The following is a 26,023-nucleotide window of genomic DNA, read 5'->3' as shown; positions in this document are numbered from 1 at the left end:
GGAACAGCTTACAAGGAAACGCAGCCACATGATGTCGGGGAAGTGTATTACAGTACTCTTTTTGGTTCTGGGCTCTGGCTTGGGCTCAGGGTCCTGTGGGAAGGTGCTGGTCTGGCCAGCTGATAACAGTCACTGGCTCAATGTAAAGTCCATTTTAGAAGAGCTCGCAGACAGGGGCCATGAGGTGACTGTGCTGTTGTCTTCATCCTTTCTGGGCACAGATCCCACCAGATCTTCCCCTTTCAATTTTGAGGTGATCCCTGTGCCATTCACAAAGGAGGATATGGCGTCCCTGATGGAAGACTTTCTCCACATGTGGCTTTATGAACTGCCCAACTTTTCATACTGGGAGACCACTTCCAGGATGTGTAACTTAATATCACGGTTCGTGTCTATAAACAAAGCAACTTGTGATTCAGTGGTGTGGAATGAGGAGCTGATGAAGATGCTGAGAGAGGCTGCCTTCGACATTCTCCTTGCAGATCCATTAGTGCTGGGTGGGGAGCTAGTGGCAGAGAAGCTTGGAGTCCCATTTGTCTATACTTTCCGGTTCTCTATGGGGAACACAGTGGAGCGGCAGTGTGGGGGGCTTCCAGCCCCTCCGTCGTACGTGCCTGCCAGCATGGGGGGACTGATGGACAGGATGTCCTTCATGGAGAGGATGAAAAACATGCTCTTTTATGCTCTTCAGGATGTTCTGTTTCACCAGGTTTTTTGGAGAGAATGGAGTCAGTACTACAGCGATGTTTTAGGTAAGGCCGCTCTTGTTTGCCGTGATTGTGTCTTTACTGTGGGCTGCATTGTGTGAAAGGAAGCCTAGTCCAGTGGGTGAGGATTCCAGGCACTCAGCTTCAATTTCCTGGGCCAAGTCTACACTGCAAGCTTTTGCTGGCATAGTGATGTCCATCGGGGCTGTGAAGAGGTGTGATCTCTGCCGGCAGCTGTGCTGGCCCTAGCCCCGAGCATAAACAAAGTTGTATCAGCAAAACTGACCTTTTACTTGTATAGCTTGTTTTGCTTAGAGGGGCTGGAATAAGCTACACCGGAAAAGCCCAGTTTTGCTGGTATAAGCTGCAGTCCTCTAAGGAGCACTTGCCAAGCTAGGATACTGGCAAAACACTCCTAGTGTAGGCCTGGCCTAAGGCACTTTTATATCAGTTTAACTGTGTCTGCATCAGGGGTTGTACCGGCATAGGTATTTTGGTAAAAAATCACATCCCTAAACTGAAAAGGTACATCAATACAAGAACTGCATGGAGCCCACACCTTAATCTCTCTGTGCTTAGTTCCCCAGCTGTACATTCTTGTGACATTTCCAGCTTTACCACTTCCATTCACAGCTAGAAAGGGGAGTGAGAAGAAAAAGCCTTGGTCTCAGTGCCCAGCTGTGCCAACTTCCTGCTCTACATGGTGCAGCTGAGAGGGTGGGAGGCAGAGGAGAAAGGGAAAGACCCTAGGAAACTCTGCTGGTTGAAACACACAGCTTTTTCTCTCCCCTCCATGGATTATTTCCCGGTAGAGGAAATTGGGGCCTAAAATCATTCCATCCGTTTCTTTTGGCATGATCCTATAAAGCAGCACAACAAGTAACCACCAGGCCTTGTGGTGAAAGTACTGGACTGGGAATGCAAGAGATCTGGATTCTAGTCCCAGCTCTGCCACAGACTACCTATGTGACCTTGGGCACGTCACTTCACTTCTTCATGGCTCCATTTACTATGGGTAAAATAATCCTTCCTCTCTCCCATCTGTTTGTCGTCTCGCTTGTTTAGATGGCAAGCTTTCTTGTTGTGTGTTTGTACAGCTCCTAGCACAACGGGGCCTGATTTTCAGTTGGCACCTCTAGGTTCTATTGTGACATTAGTAATAATAAGGTGGCTCACAATAGGTATACCAGGAACCATTTTGAAAGCTGTTTGCGGTGAATTGATCAAATGTTACACTCTGGGCTCTAGTTTCTATTTTGAACCTTATTATAAGAATAACAAAATGAGGCCTGATTTCCAAAGGGGCTAAGCGTGTGCGGGTCCACTTGACGTAAACAAAGCTGCCAGGGCTTTTCAATCAGGTCCTGACTAGTCTATGTTTTCAAAGAATCTGTTTCAAATTAAGGTGTGATCAGGGCAAATACTGCAGTGGAACAATGAGTAGCTAGTTATAAGCGACTAGTGCTGTTGAAATAGAGACATTTGGGACATCACCCAGTGAAGGCACAGCATATTGAGTTTCCCAAATGAGAAGGGGTAGCAGTAGAGTTGTTGTAACATTCATCTGGTTTTGTCTTTTGAGACTGTCGTCTCTTTGGGGCCCAGCCTGCTGTCCTGTGTGTATGTACTGTGACAAAGTTCCTCCTCTATCTTGGTGGGTCCTGCGCTTATTGGCGGATTTTCTTGCCTCAGAGATTCACCATGTGGGTTGGGGAACAGCCCAGAGACCTTCCCCTCTGGAAGAACCCACAGTCCAGGTCAATTGGGAGGTTTGGGGGGAACCCAAGCCCGCCCTCTACTCCGGGTTCCAGCCCAGGGCCCTGTGGACTGCAGCTGTCTATAGTGCCTCTTGTAACAGCTGCATGACAGCTACAACTCCCTGGGCTACTTCCCCATTGCCCCCTCCAAACACCTTCCTTATTCTCACCACAGGACCTTCCTCCTGGTGTCTGATAACGCTTGTGCTCCTCAGTCCTCCAGCAGCACACCCTCTCACTCTCAGCTCCTTGCACCTCTTGCTCCCAGCTCCTCACACTCCCCCCACAAACTGAAGTGAGCTCCTTTTTAAAACCCAGGTGCCCTGATTAGCCTGCCTTAATTGATTCTAGCAGCTTCTTCTTAATTGGCTCCAGGTGTTCTAATTAGCCTGCCTGCCTTCACTGGTTCTAGCAGGTTCCTGATTACTCTAGTGCAGCCCCTGCTCTGGTCACTCAGTGGTCATCCAGTGACCAGTATATTTGCCCTCTACCAGACTCCTGTACCCTACTGGTCTGGGTCTGTCACAGTACAGAACCTAGCCTATATCAGGGGCTACTGCACTGCAAATAATGCTGATATGCAAAGGGGGAGAAGATGAATCATTCCCCATGTGAACTCGGATATAAAATGGAGTCATGCTGGTTTGCTTTCCCTGGTTTGATTGTCTGACATTGCTCACTAAAAAAAGAATTTAAACCCACTGATATAAAGTCACTAGGTAGTTGGCTCTTTGTCTTATGTACAAAGGGTTTCAACTGTCTTTACAAAATAAAAAATCTAAACCAAAGGAGAGATTTTCAAAAGTGTGTAAGGGATTTAGGAGCACAAGCACCATTGAGGGACTTTCATAGATTCATAGATTCATAGATTCTAGGACTGGAAGGGACCTCGAGAGGTCATCGAGTCCAGTCCCCTGCCCGTATGGCAGGACCAAATACTGTCTTGAGCTTCTAAATCCTTTTGTTTTTGAAACCCTCCCTCCCCCTATTATTTATTCAAGTCAACTAGCTACTTTTCTAGATACCAATCTAATTTATTATGCTCATGGTAATTGGTTGTTCGTTCTATGGTAGCTCCTGTGAACCACAATCAAGGCCCCTGTGCTAAGCCTTGTACAGATAAGTAACAGAAAAGATAAGCCCTGACTCCGAGATCTTGCAATCTGAGTGTCAGACCTGATGTGAGAGGTGGACAAAACGGATACATGCTATTGAGAGGATGCGGTAACAATACATTGATGTGAGTTCAGCAGAGAAGCGAAAGTGTCAGCTTGCCATATGCCTAAGAAGTGCCAGAGAGGAGTGATTTGTTGGCATCATGGCAGAAGTAGTTAAAACTTGGAGTTTGATTTTTATCAGAGTTTTGTGAAACAAACTACAGGCAATATTATGAGGAAGCCGGGCATTGACAATGGGGATTGGTCCTGCTTTGAGCAGGGGGTTGGACTAGATGACCTCCTGAGGTCCCTTCCAACCCTGAGATTCTATGATTCTACCTGTGTAACCCCCACACCTCCTGGGGTGTGGTGTTCTGTCCCATGTAGTGGCACCGAGACCACTTAGCGAGCTAACAGCCATGTGGCTTTTAGCTCATGCAGTAGAGGCTCATGCATTTAGCTCCAGATGTCCCAGGTTTGATCCTGCCTGAAGAGAACCGGGATCTGTCAGCATTACACCTGCTCTGAGAGTGGACACTTTCATGAAATCCTCTACTCCCAAAGGCTTAATTGGTTGATCAAGAATGGCATTCCTCCAACTGCAGAAGAGAACATTACGCTGAGAGACCTGGCTCCTAACCAATTTCCCTCTTAATGATAAAAGCAGGCTCTAATGTTCAAGGCTGAGTGTCCTAGCTTCTCTGTTATCTAAATGCACTAGCAGTATCGCACTTTGCAGTGCATGCAAAAAACTTTGGCCCTGATTGTGCCCTAGTGATGGAGTGGGATGGGGCCGAGGTAGAGGTGATGCAGTGTCCCATGGAAAGATAATACAGTGACCCATGCTTCATCCTTCAGTTGCCTTCACAGCCACCTCCTCAATTGCTCCCAGAGCTGGCAAAGAGCTCTCTGTGGGGCCAGGGATCTGCGCACACACAGAGCTGGGGTAGGGTGATTAGGATTGTCTCGCCATCAGCCCTGCAGTTTCCCAGAGGAAGATAATACGGTCCCCAGCTCTATTATCATTCCGCCCCTCCCCCACGGTGTGAGACTCCCCTTACAGGAGGGATCCTGGAGACAGCTATGTTTGGGGGAGTCCCTGTAATCCTGGCTCCACTGCACCATGGCTAGGGAACGGCTCCGAGTCCCTCTGTGCAAGTGTGGAGGCACAGGGCTTCCATGCAATTTGCCCAGGCCTCTTGGTGATTTGGTGAGATCCACGTGGCTCTTGGGGGATGGTGGGGTGAGTGGGCTACCCCATTCTGTGTGGAGCCATCCCCCATGGAGCATCTCAGGAGAACCCGTCCCCCTTTGCTTTGCCCTGGGGGTTTTCCCATAGGGGGAGGGGCGATCTGGCCCTATGTTTTGTGTGAATTGGTGCTGGCCCGTGTGACACAGAGGCTCTGCTGCCCTGCCCCCACCACCATGGAGAAATTGGGAGCCAGCGAGAGTGTTTCACTTGGGGAGCAAGGGACGCCACAGCAGCAGCCAAGTGGGCAAGAACTGTGACACTCTGATGTCCTAAAGCTTCCTCTGCCTGCCCGTCTCCTGGAGTGCCTCCCATGATTGCTGACTCTCCCCAGGGACCTCCTCAAGCACTACTCCTATCGCCCAGCGCGGAGGCAGAAACCAGGCGCCCAGTCACACATTCACATTCAGGACAAGTGTTCCCAAATAATTGCGTCTGTAAAACTATTCGTCAGCCAATCACAACTCATGGATAAGTTGGTGACAGTGAGTCATGATTAGTGGAAGAGAAACCAGTGATTACACGGTCAAGTCCTGGTAACAAGGGTCTGATCCAAAGCCCACTGAAATCAGTGGAAAGACTCGCATTGATTTAGTGAGCTTTGGACTGGGGCCATAGTTTGCAGTTCAGACTATAATTTCCCTGCAGATCTGAAAATGCACATTGTGTAACAATAGCTGTCCAGCAGAGGGAGCAGGTTGTTTTCAGTCCTGCAGGAGAATCCATCAGTTTCATTCCGGAAGGAGAATCTTAGGTGATCCAGAACAGGATTTGGTACTTGCTGAGTCTTTCCCCACATACGGTAATTTTGCACTGAAATGACCTTATTCTTCTATCAAGATTGGACCGTTCAGGATCCCGTCTTTGTAGACTGTGCTTAGAAGTGTTTACACTGTGGACTTTGGAACTGAACTTAGCTCCGATAAGAGTTGCAGACGTGCAGCCATGATGTTGAAGAAGTGGCTTTTGCTGGTGCTGTGGGTTCACATGAGCTGCTGGAGCTCAGGATCCTGTGGGAAGGTGCTGGTCTGGCCCACCGATGCCAGTCACTGGCTCAACATAAAACTGGTGCTGGAGGAACTCTCCCTTCGGGGCCACAATGTGACTGTGCTGGCGCCTTCAGCAAGTTTACTCATCGATTACAATGAGTTCTCTTCCCCATTTGACTTTGAGGTCCTGCCGGTGCCCTTTACCAGGGAGACCATGGCGGCCCTGTTGGAGGACTTCCTGCACCTGTGGCTGTACGAGCTTCCCCATCTGTCCTACTGGGAGGGCCTGGGGAAAGTGGTGGAAAGCATGGCAGTCTTTATCAAGATGTCAAAGCAGACCTGTGACAGTGTCGTGCTGAACCCCAGGCTGATAGCAAAGCTCCGGCAAGCAGGGTTTGATGTGCTAATCTCAGACCCTCTTTCTCTGGGCGGTGAGCTGGTAGCAGAGTTGCTTGAAATCCCTTTTGTCTATACTTTCCGGTTCTCTGAAGGGAACACAGTGGAGCGGCTGTGTGGGGGGCTTCCAGCCCCTCCTTCGTACGTACCTGCCAGCACGGGGGGACTGACGGACAGGATGTCCTTCACGGAGAGAGTGAAAAACATGCTCTTTTATGCTCTTCAGGATGTTCTGTTTCACCAGGTTTTGTGGAGAGAATGGAATCAGTACTACAGCGATGTTTTAGGTAAGGCCGCTCTTGTTAGCGGTGATTGTGTCTATACGGTAACATCAAAAATGTAGGGCCGCACTTTCCGAAAGGAAGGCTAGTCCAGTGGGTAGGGTGCTACCCTGGGACTCCAGACACCTTGGTTCAACTTCATGCTCTGCCACATACTTCCTGGGTGTCCTTGGGCAAGTCACATAGGGCTTGTCTGTAGATTAAAGTTGTACTGCTTTAGCTATACCATTGTAGCTAAAATGGTACCACCCCTGGAGTGAGGAGGGACGTGTTAAGGTGTTTATAGCAGCATCGCCTCTTCCCATGTGGAAAGGGGAATACGTTATATGGGTATAAGGCACATTTCAGTCAACATCTCTGAGTCCTCGCTAGCGATTATACTGGTCTAGCTATTTTGTTTTAAAAAAACAAAAAAAACAAAACATACCTTCATGGAAATAGTTGTACTGGTTAAAAACAAACAAACACAAAAAACCTGTTTAGATAAGGCCTCCATCTCTCTGTGCCTCAGTTCCCTATCTGTATATGGGGATACTAGCAGTGCAGTACCTCACAGGGGTGTTGTCAGGACAAATATATTAAACATTGTGATGTGCTGGTCAGATAAGGGTTAAACCTTGTTGAAACTGGTGGGTGTATCCGTGCCCCTCATTCTGGATAAATGTTAAAAAAAAAAAAAAAAAAAAAAAAAAGATAAATAAATAAAATTCTTCATGGAACCAGATAGCTGAACCAGTCAGGGGCCTCTGCCCAAAACAAAGTCACATGGAAGGCCGGAGTAGGAGTTGTCATGTGACCCACACTGTTCCTTTGTGATCTGATCACAGTCTCGGGGGATTCATTGGATTGGATTGTGTCAGAGAAGCAGATGAACATACCGGAGGAGCTAGGAGAAAAGGAACCAAAAGCCAAGGAGACAAGCACTGGGACTGGGAGAGTGGCCCTTAGTGGGGGAAAAAGTTTCTATAGGAAGCTTTTTGAGCAGAGTGCTCTGGGCCGTCCTTACCCATACCCAAAGTACACAGCTGTGTAGGGCACCAAATTCAGAGCCGTCCCTAGCTATTCTGTGGAGCCCCAGGCCTCCGCGGGGGGACTGGCCCCAAGCCTCCGCGTGGGAGGAGCGGGGGGACTGGCCCCAGGCCTCTGCCAGGAGGGGGCAGGCTGTGTAGCTGCGTACTTTGCGTATGGGTAAGGACGGCCCTGACCAAATTTCCTGGTGCCCTGTGCAGCTGCATGCTGCTCCAGCCCCTGCTCCGGCTCTTCCCCAGTCCCGCCCTCACTCCCCTGAGAACTGTAGTAAGGCCGGGTCTGACCTCACTGGCAGTGGGAAGTGCAGACCCGGCCCCAGTCGCACCACTGGTGAGTGCTGGGGGGTGGTTCCCTTCTGCCCCCCAAGCCAGCCCAGCTCCCTCTCCCCTCGGAGGCCTGCCCCCTCCTCCCCCGCAGAGGCCTGGGGACAGCCCCCTCCACTCTCCCCCCGCAGAGGCCTGGGGACAGCCCTTAGTGGGGAAAAAAGCTTCTTTAGGGAGCTTTTTGAGCAGAGTGCTGGCTGGAAGACACTGCCTCCTACTGTTTGATTCCTCCTGTGTTGAAGAAAACCGGGTTTTGTGCTCTCTTGACAAGTAAGCAGGATTGCGTCACAGAGATACCTGTCTCCGTTCTCAATTTTTCTTGCTAACAGAAACAATCCACAGGACCCTGAACTTTGGTTAACCGTTCAGGGCAAAAAATGGGATCCAGTTTTCAAGGAGAGAGCTTGTGAGTTGGCCTTTCTGTTGAACCAAGATGGAACAAATAATGGAAGTGCTCAGAGAAATCGAAACTGGACAAAAGGAAGTATAACAAGACCTAAAACAATTGGAGACTTTGCAAAAGGAATTAAAGCGGCATCTGGAGTCTTCCCAGAATAGCCTGAGGGATGAGTTGCAGGCAGAGGTAAAATCTCTATTGGAGTGGCAACTACAAAGAGTCAGGACAGACTGGAGTTGCAACACTCCCAGTTTGCAATAGTAAGACAGATCAGTGAAGTGATCAGCAACCTGACTGCCATAGACCAGAAGAAACAACGAGGAGTCCTTTGTTTTTGCTGATACAGACTAACATGGCTACCGCTCTGAAACCAACAGACCAGAAGGTTTTCCATAAATTAGCGGAGACCAAGAAAACTCTGGCCGATTTGGAACTTGCTAACAGAGATGAGCTGCAGCAAGGACTTCAGGATCTGTGAAATCGCCTTGAAAAGAAAATCAAAGGGTCACGGACCACAGTGAAAGGCGGCCGCCTGGATGAGCCAGCTGGAGGAGTTGGGTAAGACCAGACATTTAACAATAAATGCCAAGAAAAGGGGTCTTACAGATTCATTATGTGGACATTTCCTTTAAAGATGTGGCTCAGGTAAAGCAAATATTCACTGCAAACAAGAAGCTGAAGTAAAAGGTGCCTGTGCAGAGAAGTAGCAGTTTCAGTTTGTCACTTGCCTAAACCGTACCAGAGACGAGTTATTTGTTGGCATCGTGACAGAGGTAGTTAAACCTGTTTGAGTTTGGGGGCTGGGACTAGTTCTGAGAACACACCGCAGACACAGCATTTGCCCTCAGGCAAGGTAATGAGGAAGCTGGGTGTTTGCCAGCTACCTGCTCTGAGAATGGAAAGTTCACCAGAAGGAGGGTTACACTTTTCAACTCCCAAAGGTTAACTGGTTGATCCAAAAATGGCATTCCCCGAGTCGCTGAAGAGAACACTAAGCAGAGAAGCCTGGTTCCTAACCAACTTCCCTCTTACTGATAAAAACAGATGCTCATGTTCAAGGCTGTGAGTGTGTGATGGCTGCTCTGTGACCTATATGCACACTAGCAGTATCGCGCTGGGCATTGAATGCAAAAAGCTCTGGCTCTGATTGTGCCCCAGTGATCTGTGAGTAGGGCAGGCGAGGCGGTAAGGGTGATGCAGAGTTTCCCGTGGAAAGATAATGTAGTGATCCATGCGCTATCATCCAAGGATGGATTGCTCCCTTCTCCTTGTAAAGAGGCCTCAGCTGCATCCACACCACCTTCTCCACACGTTGCGTTACAACAGTTGTCCTGCAGAGGGAACAGTGCCTCCTCTGTAGGAGAATCGTAGGTGATCCACGACAGAGTTTGGTACTTGCTGAGCCTGTCCCCACGTATGGTAATTTTGCATTGAAATGACCTTATATGAAGACTGGAACGTTCAGGATCCAGTCTTTGTGGGCTGTGCTTAGAAGTGTTTACACTGTGGACTTTGGAACTGAACTTAGCTCCGATAAGAGTTGCAGACGTGCAGCCATGATGTTGAAGAAGTGGCTTTTGCTGGTGCTGTGGGTTCACATGAGCTGCTGGAGCTCAGGATCCTGTGGGAAGGTGCTGGTCTGGCCCACCGATGCCAGTCACTGGCTCAACATAAAACTGGTGCTGGAGGAACTCTCCCTTCGGGGCCACGATGTGACTGTGCTGGCGCCTTCAGCAAGTTTACTCATCGATTACAATGAGTCCTCTTCCCCATTTGACTTTGAGGTCCTGCCGGTGCCCTTTACCAGGGAGACCAAGGCGGCCCTGTTGGAGGACTTCCTGCACCTGTGGATGTACGAGCTTCCCCATCTGTCCTACTGGGAGCTCATGTTGAAAATGAAAGAATTCATGGCAGTCTCTATCAAGATGTTCAAGCAGACCTGTGACAGTGTCGTGCTGAACCCCAGGCTGATAGCAAAGCTCCGGCAAGCAGGGTTTGATGTGCTAATCTCAGACCCTCTTTCTCCGGGCGGTGAGCTGGTAGCAGAGTTGCTTGAAATCCCTTTTGTCTATACTTTCCGGTTCTCTGAAGGGAACACAATGGAGCGGCTGTGTGGGGGGCTTCCAGCCCCTCCTTCATATGTACCTGCCAGCACGGGGGGACTGACGGACAGGATGTCCTTCACAGAGAAGATAACAAACTTGCTGCTTTATATTTACCATGATGTGTTTTTCCTGCATTTCTGGGTGGATGAGTGGAATCAGTATTACAGTGATGTATTAGGTGAGACAGTGACTGGACAGACATAGCTTTTTTGCCCAGGCCAAGACTTTAAAAATTGGGGGACTCAAGTTAGGAACTGAATTTAGGTCCCTAAGTGGCCTGCTTTTTCAAGAGCACTGAGCACTTTCACCTCCAAAGCCAGATACAGATATTGAAAGAAATTTTAGATGTAATTTTCTTTTCACTGTTTGATCAATTTTTGCATTTCTCTGAGCTGGGACAATTAGTTTTATAAAAGTTTTGAATACATTTCACTTCCTGGTTTTCCCATGTGAGCACAGTCCTGCAGGGACCGCGGATAAGAATAAGTTGTTTACATTTTAAATGAAATTGAACGTCCTAGGTTTTGTAGAAACTTGTATTCACAAAGCCTAAAGTGTCAGCCAAACACGTCCTGAACGTGGGCACAGCCCTGCTCCCTTTTTAATAAACAGGAGCTAAGCTTTACCACTGATCTCCAATTAACCACCTTTGCATTCTTAGTCCCATTTCCCTGGGAAGTATCTACATGAGGCCCAGGGTCAAAGTTAAGCCCCCAATTCAGTAAAGTATCCCTACTCAAGAAGGGTGCTTAAGCATGTGCTTTAACTTGAAGTCAATTGGAGCTAAGCACGTGTTTATGTGCTTTCCGGAATTGGGGCCAGATTGTGCTGATATCTTAATTACCTTGTATATTATAAGAATAATGTTTGTTTATTATATGGGCAATGTAAGAGGTGTGATCTTAAATACTCGTTTCCTTGCTCGTAAGTGCTTGAGTTTTGTAATGGACATGAGAGGTAAGACCACGGCTTTCAGATAGCAACTTGAAGACTTGATCCTGCGAAGATGATGACCATATGCTAGTTCCAGTGCAGTCAATAGGCAACATTTTCAAGCACATTTTTGAAAATGACTAAGGATCCGATTGGCAAAGGGATTTTAGGCGTCCAGCAGGATTTACAAAAGCACCTCCGCGAGTTTGCCCCTTTGAGTTTCAATGGGAGTTAAACACCTAACCTGCCTAGGCACATCTATAAATTCCACACTGCCACCTAGCTGCATCTTTAGGCACTTGAATACCTTTGAAAATCTAACCCTAAGACACTTAGGATATGTCTATACTGCAGTTAAAAACCCACGGCTGGGCCATGCCAGCTGATTTGGGCTCACGTGGGCTGTGGGGATGTTTAATTGCAGTGTAGGTGTTTGGGCTCAGACTGGAGCTTGGGCTCCAGAGCCCTGTGTGGTGGGAGTTTTTGACATTTTTGCGCATTGAGACAACTTCCTGGAGTGAAGTTGTATGTGCAGGCTTGAGGCCTACACTGGCGAGGCATGTGCAGCACAGCCTGCCTTCCCTCTCAACGTCAGGAAAAAGTGATCAATGATCAGAGCAAATTAAGTATCAGACAGAAAGCAGCCAATACCCTAATCCCTAGGCCAGTGGCCCTGCCAACCAAGTCCCTGACCCTCGCCGGGCCTTAGTTAACCCATCTGAAAAAGATAAGGCTACTAACAATGATGTATATGTCTGTAGTGCTTTATCTGTAGATCCCAACACACTTTAAAGATGTGGGTAAGCATTGCGAGCCCAATAGAACGCTTGGCCCAGCAAAGTACAGACGTGCTGTAGCCTGATGATTTGAGAGGTCTTTATAGTGTTGTCAGCTATGGACTGTTTTCCAAACTGTCTCTATGCAGAAGGGAGAGCAAACGCCTATATGATTATCAGCTGCCCAGCAGGGGAGCAGTTTGCTGGGAGTGCTGTTGAACTTATTGGCTCCTTTAGCAGAGTCTTCCCTGCCTCCCCACCGCTCCCCTTCTCCAGTTCGGTAGGTTGTGCTCTGCAGCGAGATCAGTGGCTCCGGGCGGGGATGCCCTGTGGGCGGCCTGTGGGGATGGTGTTACTAACTCGGCATAGAGAGGCACTTAGGTCGACTGAGCCAAATTTAAATGAAGACACTTCCACACTTAAGTCGGCGCAAGGCAGCTTACATTGACCTAACCATGTAATGTAGACCAGGCCTGAGTACCTTTCCCAGATCTGAAGGAAAGATCTGTGTAGCTCAAAAGCTTGTCTCTCTCACCAACAGAAGTTGGTCCAATAAAAGAGATGACCTCACCCACCTTGTCTCTCTAATATCCTGGGACCGACACAGCTACAACAACATTGCATACTAACTAACCTGTGTCATGATCAAAGTTTACTGTATCACGGTGTCATGTGGGTGTGAAAATCCTGTTAGTCAGCACTTCAGCTCTGAACAGGGCAGGACATGGGGCTGCATCATTGACAATCTTCATTCCTAGCTGTGATCGGCGTGATTGAGACTCTAGACAAAGTTCCTTATTATTTATCTGCGAGTAGCAGCTAGTGTCCCCTGTGCTAAGCCCTGGACAAATGCATAATCCCTGCCCTGAAGAGTTTGCAATCTAAGGCCTGGTCTAAACACACAGTTGTAGCGATTCAGCTAAAGGGGTAACTTTATACCAATTTAGTTAAGCCTCTGTAACGTTGTGTGGCCACTGCTATTGATTCACTTTACATACAGAAGTGTACAGGCACCAGTTCAGCTGATAGATGTGACTAAAACAAGTTCTAAGAAAGTCCAGACACACAGTTGCACCATTTGAACAAACCCAGTTTAAGGTAAATCAGTGGAGCTGCAGTGTGTCAGACTGAAGGATGGGAGGGGAAAGAGAGTTGAGGTCACCTGCCCAAGGCCATGCAACAATCCAACGGCAGAGCTGTGACAAAACCCAGGTCTCCTGAGTCCCAGTTCTGTTCACTAGGCCACGCGGCACTGAACAGTGTCCAGGAGTGCTGGGTCTCAGATGTAGGGCTGGTATGTTTCAATAGACAATGAGCAAGACTGCTCCCTCCTGCGGCTCATTTTAACTCCTTATCTTTTGCTTGCAGGAAGGCCCACGACGCTGTGTGAAACAATGGGCAAAGCAGAGATGTGGCTGATCCGAACGTACTGGGACTTTGAATTCCCTCGCCCTTTCCTGCCTAACTTTGAGTTTGTCGGGGGACTCCACTGCAAGCCTGCAAAGCCTTTACCTGAGGTACCTTAATACGCTCCCTTGGTCTAGTCATCTGCCCATCAGCTCAACAGCTGTTTGTTTCTCTGGTTTCCACATGCAGGGTGTGCCATATCCTGGGGCGCTCGCTGAGAACAATGTCCGCTTTGGGCAAGAGAAATCTGTTCTGCATCACTGCAATGTTGGATGATGCGCCGTTGCTGATTGAAAATACAGGGCCAGTTCCAGAGCTGTCCTAATTTACACCAGCTCAGGAGCTGGCCTGTAGTCCATCGCCTGTCTGCCTGCTGGGGGGACAAGGTGGGGGAGGGGATATATTTTATTGGACCAACTTCTATTGGCGAGAGAGACCAACTTTCCAGGCACACACGGCTCTTCTTCAGGTCTGGGAAACAGAGTGTCCCAGCTAAATGGAACAGATTGTTTAGCATAAATAACTACCACATGTAAAGTGACCATTTGAAGTGAAGTGACCTGTTAACATCTCTCCGGTGATAAGGAGGAAAGGAAGGGGGGGGGGGAGGAAACAACTGGGGGGGGGGGGTCATTTAGGGGGTTAGAGATTGTTGTAATAAGCCATAAGTCCAGTGTCTCTGTTCAGTCCCTGATTTTTAGTCTCTAGCAGAGTCATGAATTTAAGCTTCCCGGCTCGTCTTTTGAAAGTGTTGAGCAGGTTTCCTTTGAGGCTGAGGACTCCGATATGGAGCGATCGTTCTGTGAAAAGTGTTCACCCACAGGTGACAGGGTGTTTTTGTCTTTTATCATTTCCCTGTGTGAGATCATTCGAGAGTGTAGTGATTGTCTGGTTTCACCCCCATAATTGTTGTTGAGATATTTAGTGCACTGGATGAGGTACACCACGTGTAGGACCCACCTGTGGATCCTTATGGGGGAGAGGGTTGTTAAGGCATAGCAGTAATATATGGAGATATACCTATCTCATAGAGCTGGAAGGGACCTTGAAGGTCATGAAGTCCAGTCCCCTGCCTTCACTACAGGACCAAGTACTGTCCCTGACAGTTGTTTGTTTTGTCCCCCCCCAAGGATTGAACTCACAACCCTGGGTTTAGCAGGCCAATGTTCAAACCACTGAGCTATCCCTCCCCCCAGTAGTGAATCCAGTGCTCAGCTGAAAAAATACCCGAGTACACCCCTCATCCCATGGCTCTCTACTCACCCAAGCTGTGCCTCCCACATCTGTATTGCTGTTTTTAGCAGCATCACATCTGGCCGCTGGAGCCTTTGGCGGGGGGAAGCATCAGGGAAAGGCGCCAGCTGTTCCCTCCCTCCACAGGGAAAGGCTCCGGCAGCGGGGAAAAGCAGCAGGGACAGACTGAGCCTTTCCCTGACACCCGCAGCATGGACGTGGTGCTGCCTTTCCCTGCAGCGTGTAGCTGCATGTACGCTACGCGCCGACGAAAGTGGTGTGTAGTGTAGACGTCGCCTGAGTCAGATAGGAATGATGGACAGATTGAACTGCTGGGCGCCAGGCATGTATCTGTGCTGAACAGCTAACAAACGATGACGATGAAAGCTTTGTTAAACCAGCTACCCACGCAATCGCTAGCCATTGGCTTGTTATACCTGTGTCAGCTAGATTAAAGAACCTTCTGCTATAAGAAATTTCCCCATGTAGGTACTTAGAGACCATGAGCAAATAACATTTTAGCCTTCTCTTTGATAAGCTTTGTATTTACATAAATATGTCTCTTGCCATGTGTATTTCTACTGAGTACCTTTCACCTATTTCAATATGCAGTGCATTGAAAAGTGGGTTAGAATTTAAAGTGATAGCTTGTCATTTTAAGGGGTTTTCTGCTCCTGCTTGCAGACTACTCTGTAGGGAAGCTGAGATCAGCAGTCAGTCTGCAAAAGAGCCAGCCTAGGGCATGGTGAATTGGGATGTGCCTCTCTCCCTGAGGTGCGGCTCTGTATTTGGTTGTTGTGTGTGAGATTTCTGGAGTCTAAGGATAAAAATAGTGTTACGCTTAGACTTTCAGGTTAGAGTATTTCGGTTTTATTTCGGAGGTGTGCCGTGAACAGAACACAACAGCACTGGACGGTGTGGCTGCTTTCCAAAATTAAAAGGCTCTTGTCTCTCATCAGGAAATGGAAGAGTTTGTCCAGAGTTCAAGGGAACATGGTATCGTGGTGTTTTCTCTTGGCTCGATGGTTTACAACTTAACCGAGGAGAAAAGTAACATGGTTGCCTTGGCCCTCAGCCAGATTCCACAAAAGGTCAGTTTCTGTCAATGAACTGCATTCCTGCCAACAAGATCAGCGGTACTGCTGCAAAATCCCTCAGGCCACAGCTTTCAAACTGCCTTGCCTAAAGGTAGGCTCTTTACTTCCCCTCAAAGAAGTGCTCTGATTTTTCTCCTGCAGCTCCAATTGAAGTCACTGGGTTTGGGGCTTGCAAAGAAGCAGGGTTGAGTCCTGAGTGGTCACAGAAATTAACTTTATAGTATTTTTCTTGTATATGACTCACTTGAACAAAACCATGTGGGGTGAGTTCCCATGCCACAATGAGGCAGTGTGGACTAGTGGATAGAGAGCAGGACTGGGTTCCATTCCTGGTTTGGCCATTGGCCTGCTGGGTGACCTTGGGCAAGTCACTTCCCCACCCATGCCTCAGTTTCCCCATCTGTACAATGGGGATAATGAAACTGCTCTCAAAGCGCTTGGAGAGCAATGTTGAAAAGCGCTGTGTGAGAGATCTAATCAATAGTAGAATACCGTATTATGTAAATAACGCAAGCAGCTCAAAAGAAGCCTTGCTAAACAAGGGCCTGATGTAAAGCCCACGGAAATCAATGGAAAGACTCCAGTAGACGTCAGTGGGCTTTGGATCAGGCCCCAGATTGCATTGCAGTGCGACAGTGCAGCTTGAACTACAGCCCGTGTATCTTCAAACATTGTCATTCAAGGTCCTTTGGAGGTACAAAGGGAAGAAACCAGAAACGTTAGGACCCAACACTAGGATTTATGACTGGATACCCCAGAATGACCTGCTTGGTAAGACTCTGTGCTGGAAATGTTCCTAGCTGAGCTTTTCTCAGTATCGACAAGCGTGTTCCCTCCCCGCTTTACTCATTTCATTTATGACACAAAGAGACTAGATGGCCCATTATACACACAAGCTCATCCTGTAGCCAAATGCAGTACCTCAGAGGTCGCTTGGAGGCCAGGGTACTTAGTGTGTTTGTTATCTAGGGAGAGGTGCTTACTCAGCCTTAATTACACTCATGATGGTCGCAGAGCAAGGATAGGGTTCACAAATGGTACTAAGGTGCTTAACTCTCACTGATAACAGTGGACATTAGAAGCCTGAATACCTGTGTGGCACTGGCCCTTAGTAGCTTAGCTTCAGCAGTGAAGACTTGTTCTTCTAGCTCTGTGTGTCCCAGGTTCAAAGCTTGCTGCTGGCCTACGTAGGCTCAGTTAGACGAGCGCGATGGGGACCAGAGCTATGGAGAGAGTGGACCAGGCAACAACCTGAGACTCAGTATGGACAAGTGGAGAGTCTTCTCCTGGGGCAGTGGGGTGTAAACTGCACAGTTGACTGTTAGGAAAGCAGTGAGCCAAGCAGGGAGCGACAGTAAAGCCCTATCCGGGTAGCAGCTTTGGGTCTGAAGTCCTGAAACCAGCCAGTGCTGTCCTCAGCTGTATGGACCGAAATAGCATTGCCATAAAACCAGAGAGATAACAACATTGCTTTGTCCTGGTGCCACTACCCTTGGAATCAGTGTGTGTGGCTCCTGTGACAAAAACTAGAGTAAACACAAAGAAGGGCAGCAGAAGTGATGCAAAAACTGGAGTTACACTGGGATAAACGGGAGTGAAACAGGCCCAGTAACTGGTGTGTAGCATTTAAACATAAGTATCTAGAAGACAGCCACTGCCTTTCCCTTTTTATTTGTATTCTGTTGAATCTTTTTTTACAAAAATAAGGGGAGAACGGGGGAGTAAAAAGAGCAAAGAAGTGAAGGAAAGGAAAGAAAGAGCGGGGGAAGGAGAGTAACATCTCCGTTTCCATCCTCTAGGGATTAGTCAAAGTTTTCAAAAAGTTTAACCAATTTGAAAATACTTGGTCTGAGGTCCCTCTTCTCTGAAACGGTACCCGCCCAGAGAGAGTTGCCCAGTTGATGGTATAGATCCCAAAGCACACTTCAGGAAGTAGTTTTTAGGGAGGTTCTGTATCTATCATCATCGTAACCCTCCTGCCTACTTTTAGCTAAAAGGATTGTGTCCCAGTCCCAGAACATGTGGTTTGAGCATTGGCCTGCTAAACCCAGGGTTGTGAGTTCAATCCTTGAGAGGGCCATTGGGGGATCTGGGGCAAAAATCTGTCCGGGGATTGGCCCTGCTTTGAGCAGGGGGTTGGACTAGATGACCTCCTGAGGTCCCTTCCAACCCTGATATTCTATGATTCTATGTGAGCCAGCCTGGCTCCAGGAGACCCACTTCTCCAGCTCCACCCATGCAGTGTAATCTGTGCAGGGATCGGTGTGAATGAAATAGAACTTCCTGCTGGGTCAGCCTTAATCGTAGATCAACAGCAGAGTTTGTAAAGTTTTGCAAGGTACTTCCCCATTGGCTAGGGTTCGAGCATGTACACCCCATTATCCGTTCCTAATGCTAATCTGGAGTAATCAGGACTAGCCCCTTGTCAAACAAACCATTATTTACCTAGTTAGTACAAAATTGTTGCCTTTTCTCTGGAATCTGAGCATTTATGTACCCATTGTTCCTAAACGCTTCTCTCCTCCTATTCCAGGCCACCCCAAGACCAAAGCCTTTATTACTCACGGTGGAACCAACGGGATCTATGAAGCGATCTACCATGGGATTCCCATGGTTGGGATTCCCATGTTCGCTGACCAGCCGGATAACATTGCTCACATGAAGGCGAAAGGGATGGCAGTCGAACTGGATTTTAACACAATGCAAACCCAGGATTTAATCGATGCATTGAATATGGTCATTAACAACTCCAGGTGAGTTCAGTCTCTGCCTAATGGGACAGGGTTGTGGTAGCTGTGTTGGTTCAAGGATACTAAGGAGACAAGGTGGGCGAGGGAATATCTTTTATTACCTTGTATCTCTAATGGGACAGGGTCAGTTTACTGAAACAGTGCTGTTGAGGCGAGAAACCCAGCTGGCTTTCTCTTCTGGGAACTCTATCACCAAAAATGCTGAACAGTCTGGGCATAAAACAAGTGGTAACCTTACAAAGGTTCTTGCATTAAGCATGTCTCTATCTGAGCATGCAGCAGCTCCTGGAAGGGGTGGACAGGAAATCAATTTCCCTCACATTGTATTTTGTGATCTCTTTGGGAAAGATCCCTCTGAAAAGGCCCTGGAGCAGCCCCTGAGATTGTGTAGTTTTCTGCTCCCTTCTTGCAGCAAGTTCGAATGAAGTCACCCAGCCAATTTCCAATGCACACATGCGACCATGGGCAAACTTCCTTCTTGGCTAGTTTGTGACACTGCGTCTTGGCTTCCCGACTTGCTACCACTGTCCATAGGGCACTGGGGGAATTCCACCAGTCTCAAGCTACAAAACACCAGATCAGGAGGGAAAACCCTGCAAATTATCTTCCCAGAAGTATTTTTTGCAAGGGAAAATGACAATAGAAAAAGCTGGACGCTAGGAGTGTCTTGTGGCGAACCCTCTGAAGAAGTCTCATTATGTAATAGCAAATTGGGGCTAGTTCATCTTTTCAGCTCACTTTACATCTTGACTGAGGCCATGCCTACACTACACAATTAAGTCAACCTAACTTAGGTCAGCAGTCACCGCAGTTATTAAATCGCTTGTGTGCGCACACTTGGCTCCTTGTGTCGGCGGTGCGCGTCCTCACCAGGAGCGCTTCTATCGACTGCATTGTCAGTGCGGGGCATTGAGGGATGGCTCCTGAAAGCCGGTAGCAGTCACTGTAAGCAATGCACTGTCTGCACTGACCTAATGCCATCGACCGTGACTCTCCACCGCTCGGGAAGGGGGTGTTAATAAATCAGCGTAGAGAGGCACTTACCTCGGTGGGCGCCAAATTTAAGTGAAGATGCTTAGATCATAGAATATCAGGGTTGGAAGGGACCTCAGGAGGTCATCTAGTCCAACCCCCTGCTCAAAGCAGGACCCATCCCCAGACAGATTTTCCCCCCCAGATTCCTAAATGGCCCCCCTCAAGGATTGAACTCATGACCCTGGGTTTAACAGGCCAATGCTCAAATCACTGAGCTATCCCTCCCCCTTCCACAGCTAGGTCGAGACAAGGCAGCTTACATTGATCTGACCCTGTAGTATGGAGCAGGGAGCCAGGTCAGTGATCCCTTTGCTTGCAAGTTGCATCCTGTAGCTGTGTTGAGGAAAGCACTGTTTCAGAATAACCACCACGTTGTTTTGGTTTCCCCCCATTCCTTCAGCTATAAAGAAAATGCAGTGAGGTTATCCGAGATTCACCACGACCAGCCCATAAAGCCTCTGGACCGAGCTGTCTTCTGGATCGAATTTGTCATGCGCCACAAAGGGGCAAAGCACTTGAGACCAGCAGCTCACGAGCTCACCTGGTACCAGTATCACTGCCTGGACGTCCTGGCATTCTTGCTCGTCTGCGCAGCAGCTGCTGTTTTCATTGCTGTCAGGTGCTGCTTGTTTTGCTGTAAGAAATGTGGTAGGATTGTAAAGAAAAAGAAAACGGAGTAGATTTGCTGTTCCCATTGGCCACGCTTGTCTCTGGTTAGGCCGTGGCTCAGCCAGGTACTTCAACTTGTTCGTGGTCCTGTTGATCTAGGCATATGCTGAAAATGAGGCACATGCTGCAATACCCATGCGTAATCAGGGCCATGTTCTGGTGAAGTAGTATCAGGAAAGCTGCACACTTAGCGAATGTGATGTTTACAGTAACTTCCTTTTGGCTTGAATAAGAATGAATCATTAGCTTGAGCCACCAATCGGACTCCTTCGGTGATTACACAGGGCTTGTCATATGCTAACTGTGGCAATGATGTTCAGAATGTAACTTTCCGGAGACTTTATTTTAAAAGGACAAAGCCCATATGTTTTAGGTCCTTTGCTGTGTCTTCCACCTGCGGGTATTAAAGTTGATTTGCCCACCCTGCGATCTGTGAGAGTGTCTCCTCACTAGATCACCCAGAACCAAAATGTCTGTGTGTCTGTTGTATGGCTCCTGGAAGAGCAGACACTGACTAGTCGGAGTCCAGATAAGCGGTCAGATGCGCCTAGAAGATGCCCACCCGAAAGGCCAAGACTTCTGAAAATAGCCATCTGCCTGTAGGTTCCTATGTCCATATTTAAGTGTCTTAATAGATAACCTGATTTTCAAATGTTCTGGGCATGCAGCAGCTCCTTCTGACTTCAGCTGGAGATGCTGGGTGCTCAACATGTTTGAAAATCAGGTTTTTTTTAGCAACCATGGTGAGGATCAAGGAATTGGATTTTCAAAGGCACCTATGGTAGTTAAGTGCGCCACTCCCATTGAATTTCACCAAACTCTCTTGGCCTCCTTTCAAAATCTCAGCCAAAGAGAAGAACTTCACGTCCCGTGTCTGAAAGCCTGATCCGGAGTATAAAATGGGACTGGTTTGTGTAGTGATATGGAGGCTCCAATCAGATCCCTTCTGCATTGGCTCTTGTGAAAAATCTTTCCAAAGTTTAATGAGACTTTACGCTGAGTTTAATTTCTGTGGGTGAAGACACAATTTGATGGCTGAGAATTATAGCGCTGGGAATTCAGTAGGCATGTGCTAGAGTGTGGGCCCAAGAAAGGGGGTGGCTGTTAGAACGGCAGCCTTCCCAGACGTGCAATTGAAGGGCAGTAACTCTCTATGCAGGGAGTATCACAATCGCTACAGCGTAGAACTCCCAATGCTCAAACCAGTACACAAGGGGAGCCAGGAAATGGCAGAATAACTCAAGGGGTTTTATGTGCATCTAGGTCTGCCCCCTTTGCTCCATAGTCCAGTGCTCAGCCTCCAGCGCCGGCCCACTGCAATCCAGCAAGCTGAAGGAACAGCTGCTCTGCCCAACCAAGGTGGGGAGACAGACTGGTGCGGGGAAGGTATTCCACTGTGTCCCATCCCCTCCATACACACATGCATGCGTTCTTCGGGCCTGCTGTATAGGGCTCTCCCTGTGCTGCAGGACTCTCTCTTCCCAGTAGTCCCCCTTCTGTGGGGTGTGGAAAGTTAGCCTTAGGGCACATGGTCTCTGTTCATCTTGCTCGCTGGTCTCCACAGCAGAACCAGCAACTTGCACATCCTGACCGCTGCCAAAGCTCCCTGAAGACTCGCATTAACTTCAGTGGGCTTTGGCTCAGGCCTTTACTGGCTTAGCTCATCGTGCCATCAGTAATTCCCAAGCATCTGCTGCCGTACACAGGAGTGGGTCACCTGTGCTACAGCATTCCAGAGCTGCTGGAGAGGAGACCTGCTGAATAATGGACCCTGTGGCTTCACTGGTCTGTAAGAGGTTGTCTTAAAATGCTCCTGGAAACACCAAGTGGAACTGCTAATTTCCCTCCGTAATGGGCAAACCTATTATCTGCGGAGTGGGCCAACTCCTCAGCAGCTGTAAATCCGTATCAATTATTCTGTTGAGCACCATGAAGATTTTATAACAGCTGAGGATCACTTATGTAGCAACAGTATTGCCTGGTTGCTACAATAAGCCACCAGCTCATGTCGAAGAGTGCCTTTAAACTTGCCTTTATTGTCAGAGTTGGGTTGCATTTGTAAATACGATCCAGCGCTTAATGGAAGGCAACTTATATTTGCCTGCAGACACAGCAGCTGGAGAAAACAGCAAGGTTCTTCATTTACTGAATATTTTTTCTTGCCCCATACAATTTTATTAGCGCTAATTTTTGGAGCTGGCTGTGACAAATCTTAAGCCTTAAATATAGAAGATGGAAAAATGGCTTTGTTCATAAAAGCTAAAGCTCTGATGCTAAACTGAAAATGGGACATCTTGATGTCGATTTAGGAGAATCTAGCCTCCAGGGCCTATCAGCAGATATACGGAGTATAAGGCACACTAATGTGAATAGTCCTGTTTCTGAGCATACTGAGGCCTGGTCTACACTTACCCCCCAAGTCGAAGTAAGGTACGCAAATTCAGCTACGTGAATAACGTAGCTGAATTCGACATACCTTACTTCAAATTTACCGCGGTCCACACGCGGCAGGCAGGCTCCCCCGTCGACTTCGCGGTACTCCTCTCGCTGAGCTGGAGTACCGCAGTCGACGGGGATCACTTCCTGGTTCGATTTATCGCGTCCACACCAGACGCGATAAATCGAACTCGGAACTTCGATCCGCAGCCGTCGAACTACCGGGTAAGTGTAGACTAGCCCTTACACTGCGTATACAGAAAAATACCTAAATTGGTAGTCAGCTACAGCCACCAGTTATGTGATTTATCATCGAGATTCCCCTTGTTACTGTAAATCACTGGAAACTTGAATCCAAATTGGAAACACTGGGTGAGCTCCTCAGCTGCTGTAAACTGCCCTCTTGTAATCACTTGAGTGGAACTAGGCCAGTGCACCCCAGAGAATTAGGTCAATTAGCTATTATAAAATGTCTACAGAAATCTACAGGTTGCCTAGGTCTGTGCTGGAACTCTGTACAAATCTGTGCCCCCGATCCTGGAGCGAAATGAAGTCAGCGGGAGCTGCATGTGCCCATACAGGCAGTTGGCAAGATCACAGCCTTGATTGTGGACATATAAAACATTCAGAGATTTGATACTTGGAAACATGAAGCCGGAGTAAGTTAGGTAGACCTGCTTTTGGGGGAGAGGGAGTCGAGTTTGTGTAAAGTTTCACTGAGGAGTTTTGACCAGCTCTAGTCTTTCTTTTCCCTTCACAGGGAAAGACAAAACTGTGAGCCCACTCCATTAAACCCCATTATCATGACTGTCTCTACAGGAAGATCTCTGCATGAGAGGGGGCAGGCACTTTATTTGAATGTAAAAGGTCGTACAAGTTCAGGCTCTTGTGTAATTCAATGCATGTTGCACTTGTTGAATGAGCTAGCTCCCTTCTTTGTGCTGCTTTAATACCACTACATTGCCACTGCTGCTAACCAAAATATTTGCTACCTCGTGGATAGAGCATTCAGCTCCTTGGGTTGATTTGTTATTCCTATTATTGAGTGTCAAACTGATTAAGTCTATGAAAGATTCCCTCTACTAAAATATGCAACGCTTAGGTTAATACATGTCAGTTTCAAGTGAGGGAATTCAGCTGTAGAAGATTCCCACAGTAACCTGCATTGCAATTTGTGCAGATGGACTGCTACCCACAGAAATGACCAGGCACAGTTGCAGCCTTACTGGACCAGGTTATTTAAAAGTTGGCCTAAGCAGGAGACAAATGCTGTCAGAGGAAGTAGGACTGAATGAAGATGGACGAGAAGACGTATGTGGAGACAAAAGGGCTGCCTTTTTCAGAAGAAGTTAGCAAGTTGAGTGCTAGACTTTCACAAGCCTGGCCGCACGTGAAGGAGCTGAACATGTGAAATCTGGACATAAACCTGCTTGGCTTTTATACTCCGGTGCCTCATTGCTACTGCCCTAATTTATTCTTCTTAGGATGACGCGCACACACGTGCGCAGACACACATACACACTATAATGTGCCAGTTACTGAAGTAGCTCTACAAGCCATGGTTCAGGTGACAAATTACAGCTAGCATATGCATGGCTCTGCACTGTATGACAGCTGTAAGAGTCTAAACTTGCAAGATCCAGGAGGTTCCTGCCTCCTGAGATGACTGAGGCCTTGTCTATACTACCATGGTAAGGTGACCTAAGTTATGCTACTCCAGTTACGTGAATAACATAACTGGAGTCGATGCAGCTTAGGTCGACTTGCAGCACGGTGTAGACACCGCAGTGTCAACAAGAGATGCTCTCCCGTCGACTTCCCTTACTCTTCTCAGGGAGGTGGAGTATCGGAGTTGACCAGAGCATGCTCTCCCTTCGATTTAGTGGGTCTTCACTAGACCCACTAAATCGACACGATTGCAGCAGTGCTGATCTACCAGTAACTGTAGACATGGCCTAAGAATAATACATTTCAACCCAAAAGTTAACTCACAGTAAAGTGAGAACAGGGAAATGCCTCTAACTGCATGCAAAGAAGAGTGGTTTTTTCCATTGAACTCTCAAGTTGCAGGTTAGCTCTCTGGTTTTTACTATTGCAAGTTTAAATTCAAATCTGTCCTGTTCAAGAGCATTTACAATACAGAAGTCAATGAAATATCCCAGGGCGTTTGCTATGGCATGTTACGTAGAGGCATGCCTATGTTGGCTCTGCACAGTGGGTGTGTGCCCTGTAATTTTGTCTGGATCGAGCAATTGATTGACATGGGGGTGGTTTGGATCTCTCTTTAAATGAAGTGGTGTTGAGGCTGGCACAGGGCTAGGACATTAAAGGCCATGTCTGCCCTCCTGGTGAAATCGACACTGCTGTTATTGATGGAGCGGTGTTGATTTAGCTGGTCTGGTAAAGACACGCTAAGTCGATCTGTACTCCACCACCCCAAGAGGTGGAAGCTATGTCGACAAGAGAGCATCTTCCGTTGATACAGCGCAGTGTAGACACCGCCATAAGTCAACCTAAGTCACATCAACTTCAGTTACGTAAAGCGTTAGTGTAGGCCAGCCCTTAGTTTTGGTGATACTGAGCCCTAGCTTACAGCTGTCTGGGTTGAATTTCACCCATTGGAAAGATCTTTACTGAGGGGGGAAAATAGGTAACTTTTAAATACACAGGCCAGCCTTCCTATAACTGTTAGCAAACCTGGAAGCCTTTAAAATAACAAGCCAAGCTAAAACTTCAATTGTTACCAATTTATTATTATTATTTTTTTTTTTTATAAAAAATGGTAGCAATGTAGAATACAGCAACATTTTCTGCTTCCACACACGCAAACTGTGAACATTCCAAGCAATGTGTACGTTTTAGAGAGGCTAGACAACAGCATGGACCAGAGGGTTACTGAACACAGGAAAATTTTTAAAAAGATTAAAAATTAGATATCAATAGTGTCTTCTTAATATTGCTTTCATTATTGAAGACTGACAAAACACTCTACAGCAAAGGTTAAAAAACAGAAAAACAAAAGGCTGCTACAACACTGCCATACAGTCAAATCATCATACTTCGATAGTTGCATACTTGATAGCAGCATTTTTTCCCTACTGAACCATGTGAAACTACATGTAAGAAAATAAAGCACAAAAAAAAAAAAATTATGGCAGTTATCCAGCAATATTTAAAAAATCTAGGAGGAAGTCACTAGAAGTAGATGAACACTTATTGAAAATGAACCAATATCTACATTCTTAACTGTTTCCCATTCTCCAATAAAAATGTCAACTCAAATATCAACTTTGTGCA

General features: G+C 47.5%; 1 protein-coding gene across 5 annotated transcripts; it reads left to right on the top strand.

Moving 5' to 3' along the window:
- The first annotated feature begins 31 nt into the window (after nt 1-31).
- On the top strand, nt 32-20,301 carry LOC135878909 (UDP-glucuronosyltransferase 2A2-like). Of its 5 annotated transcripts, none has more exons than XM_065404654.1 (7): nt 32-492; nt 1,598-1,605; nt 13,468-13,616; nt 15,699-15,830; nt 16,520-16,607; nt 18,370-18,589; nt 20,022-20,301. In XM_065404654.1, exons 1-7 carry the CDS (start codon nt 32-34, stop codon nt 20,299-20,301), a joined length of 1,338 nt encoding a protein of 445 aa, XP_065260726.1. The 5 variants fall into 5 exon arrangements, with proteins under 5 accessions (XP_065260726.1, XP_065260725.1, XP_065260724.1 ...); XM_065404655.1 differs by lacking the exons at nt 32-492; nt 1,598-1,605 and adding exons at nt 9,845-10,198; nt 10,541-10,568; XM_065404653.1 differs by lacking the exon at nt 1,598-1,605 and having other exon boundaries at nt 32-752.
- The last annotated feature ends 5,722 nt before the right edge of the window (nt 20,302-26,023 follow it).

The sequence above is a fragment of the Emys orbicularis genome, chromosome 5 (assembly GCF_028017835.1).
Source record: "Emys orbicularis isolate rEmyOrb1 chromosome 5, rEmyOrb1.hap1, whole genome shotgun sequence".
Lineage (NCBI taxonomy): Eukaryota > Metazoa > Chordata > Testudines > Emydidae > Emys > Emys orbicularis.
The sequence above is the reverse complement of the archived record's forward strand: the minus strand, read 5'-3'. Positions and strand labels throughout refer to the sequence as shown.

What these genes read in the sequence shown, in the direction of transcription:
- LOC135878909 (XM_065404651.1), top strand. Translation starts at nt 9,731, where the DNA reads ATGAAGACTGGAACGTTCAGGATCCAGTCTTTGTGGGCTGTGCTTAGA. An exon ending in TCAGCCAGATTCCACAAAAG is followed by an intron (nt 15,831 to 16,519) that starts GTCAGTTTCTGT and finishes TTGTCATTCAAG; the next exon opens with GTCCTTTGGAGGTACAAAGG. An exon ending in ATGGTCATTAACAACTCCAG is followed by an intron (nt 18,590 to 20,021) that starts GTGAGTTCAGTC and finishes CCATTCCTTCAG; the next exon opens with CTATAAAGAAAATGCAGTGA.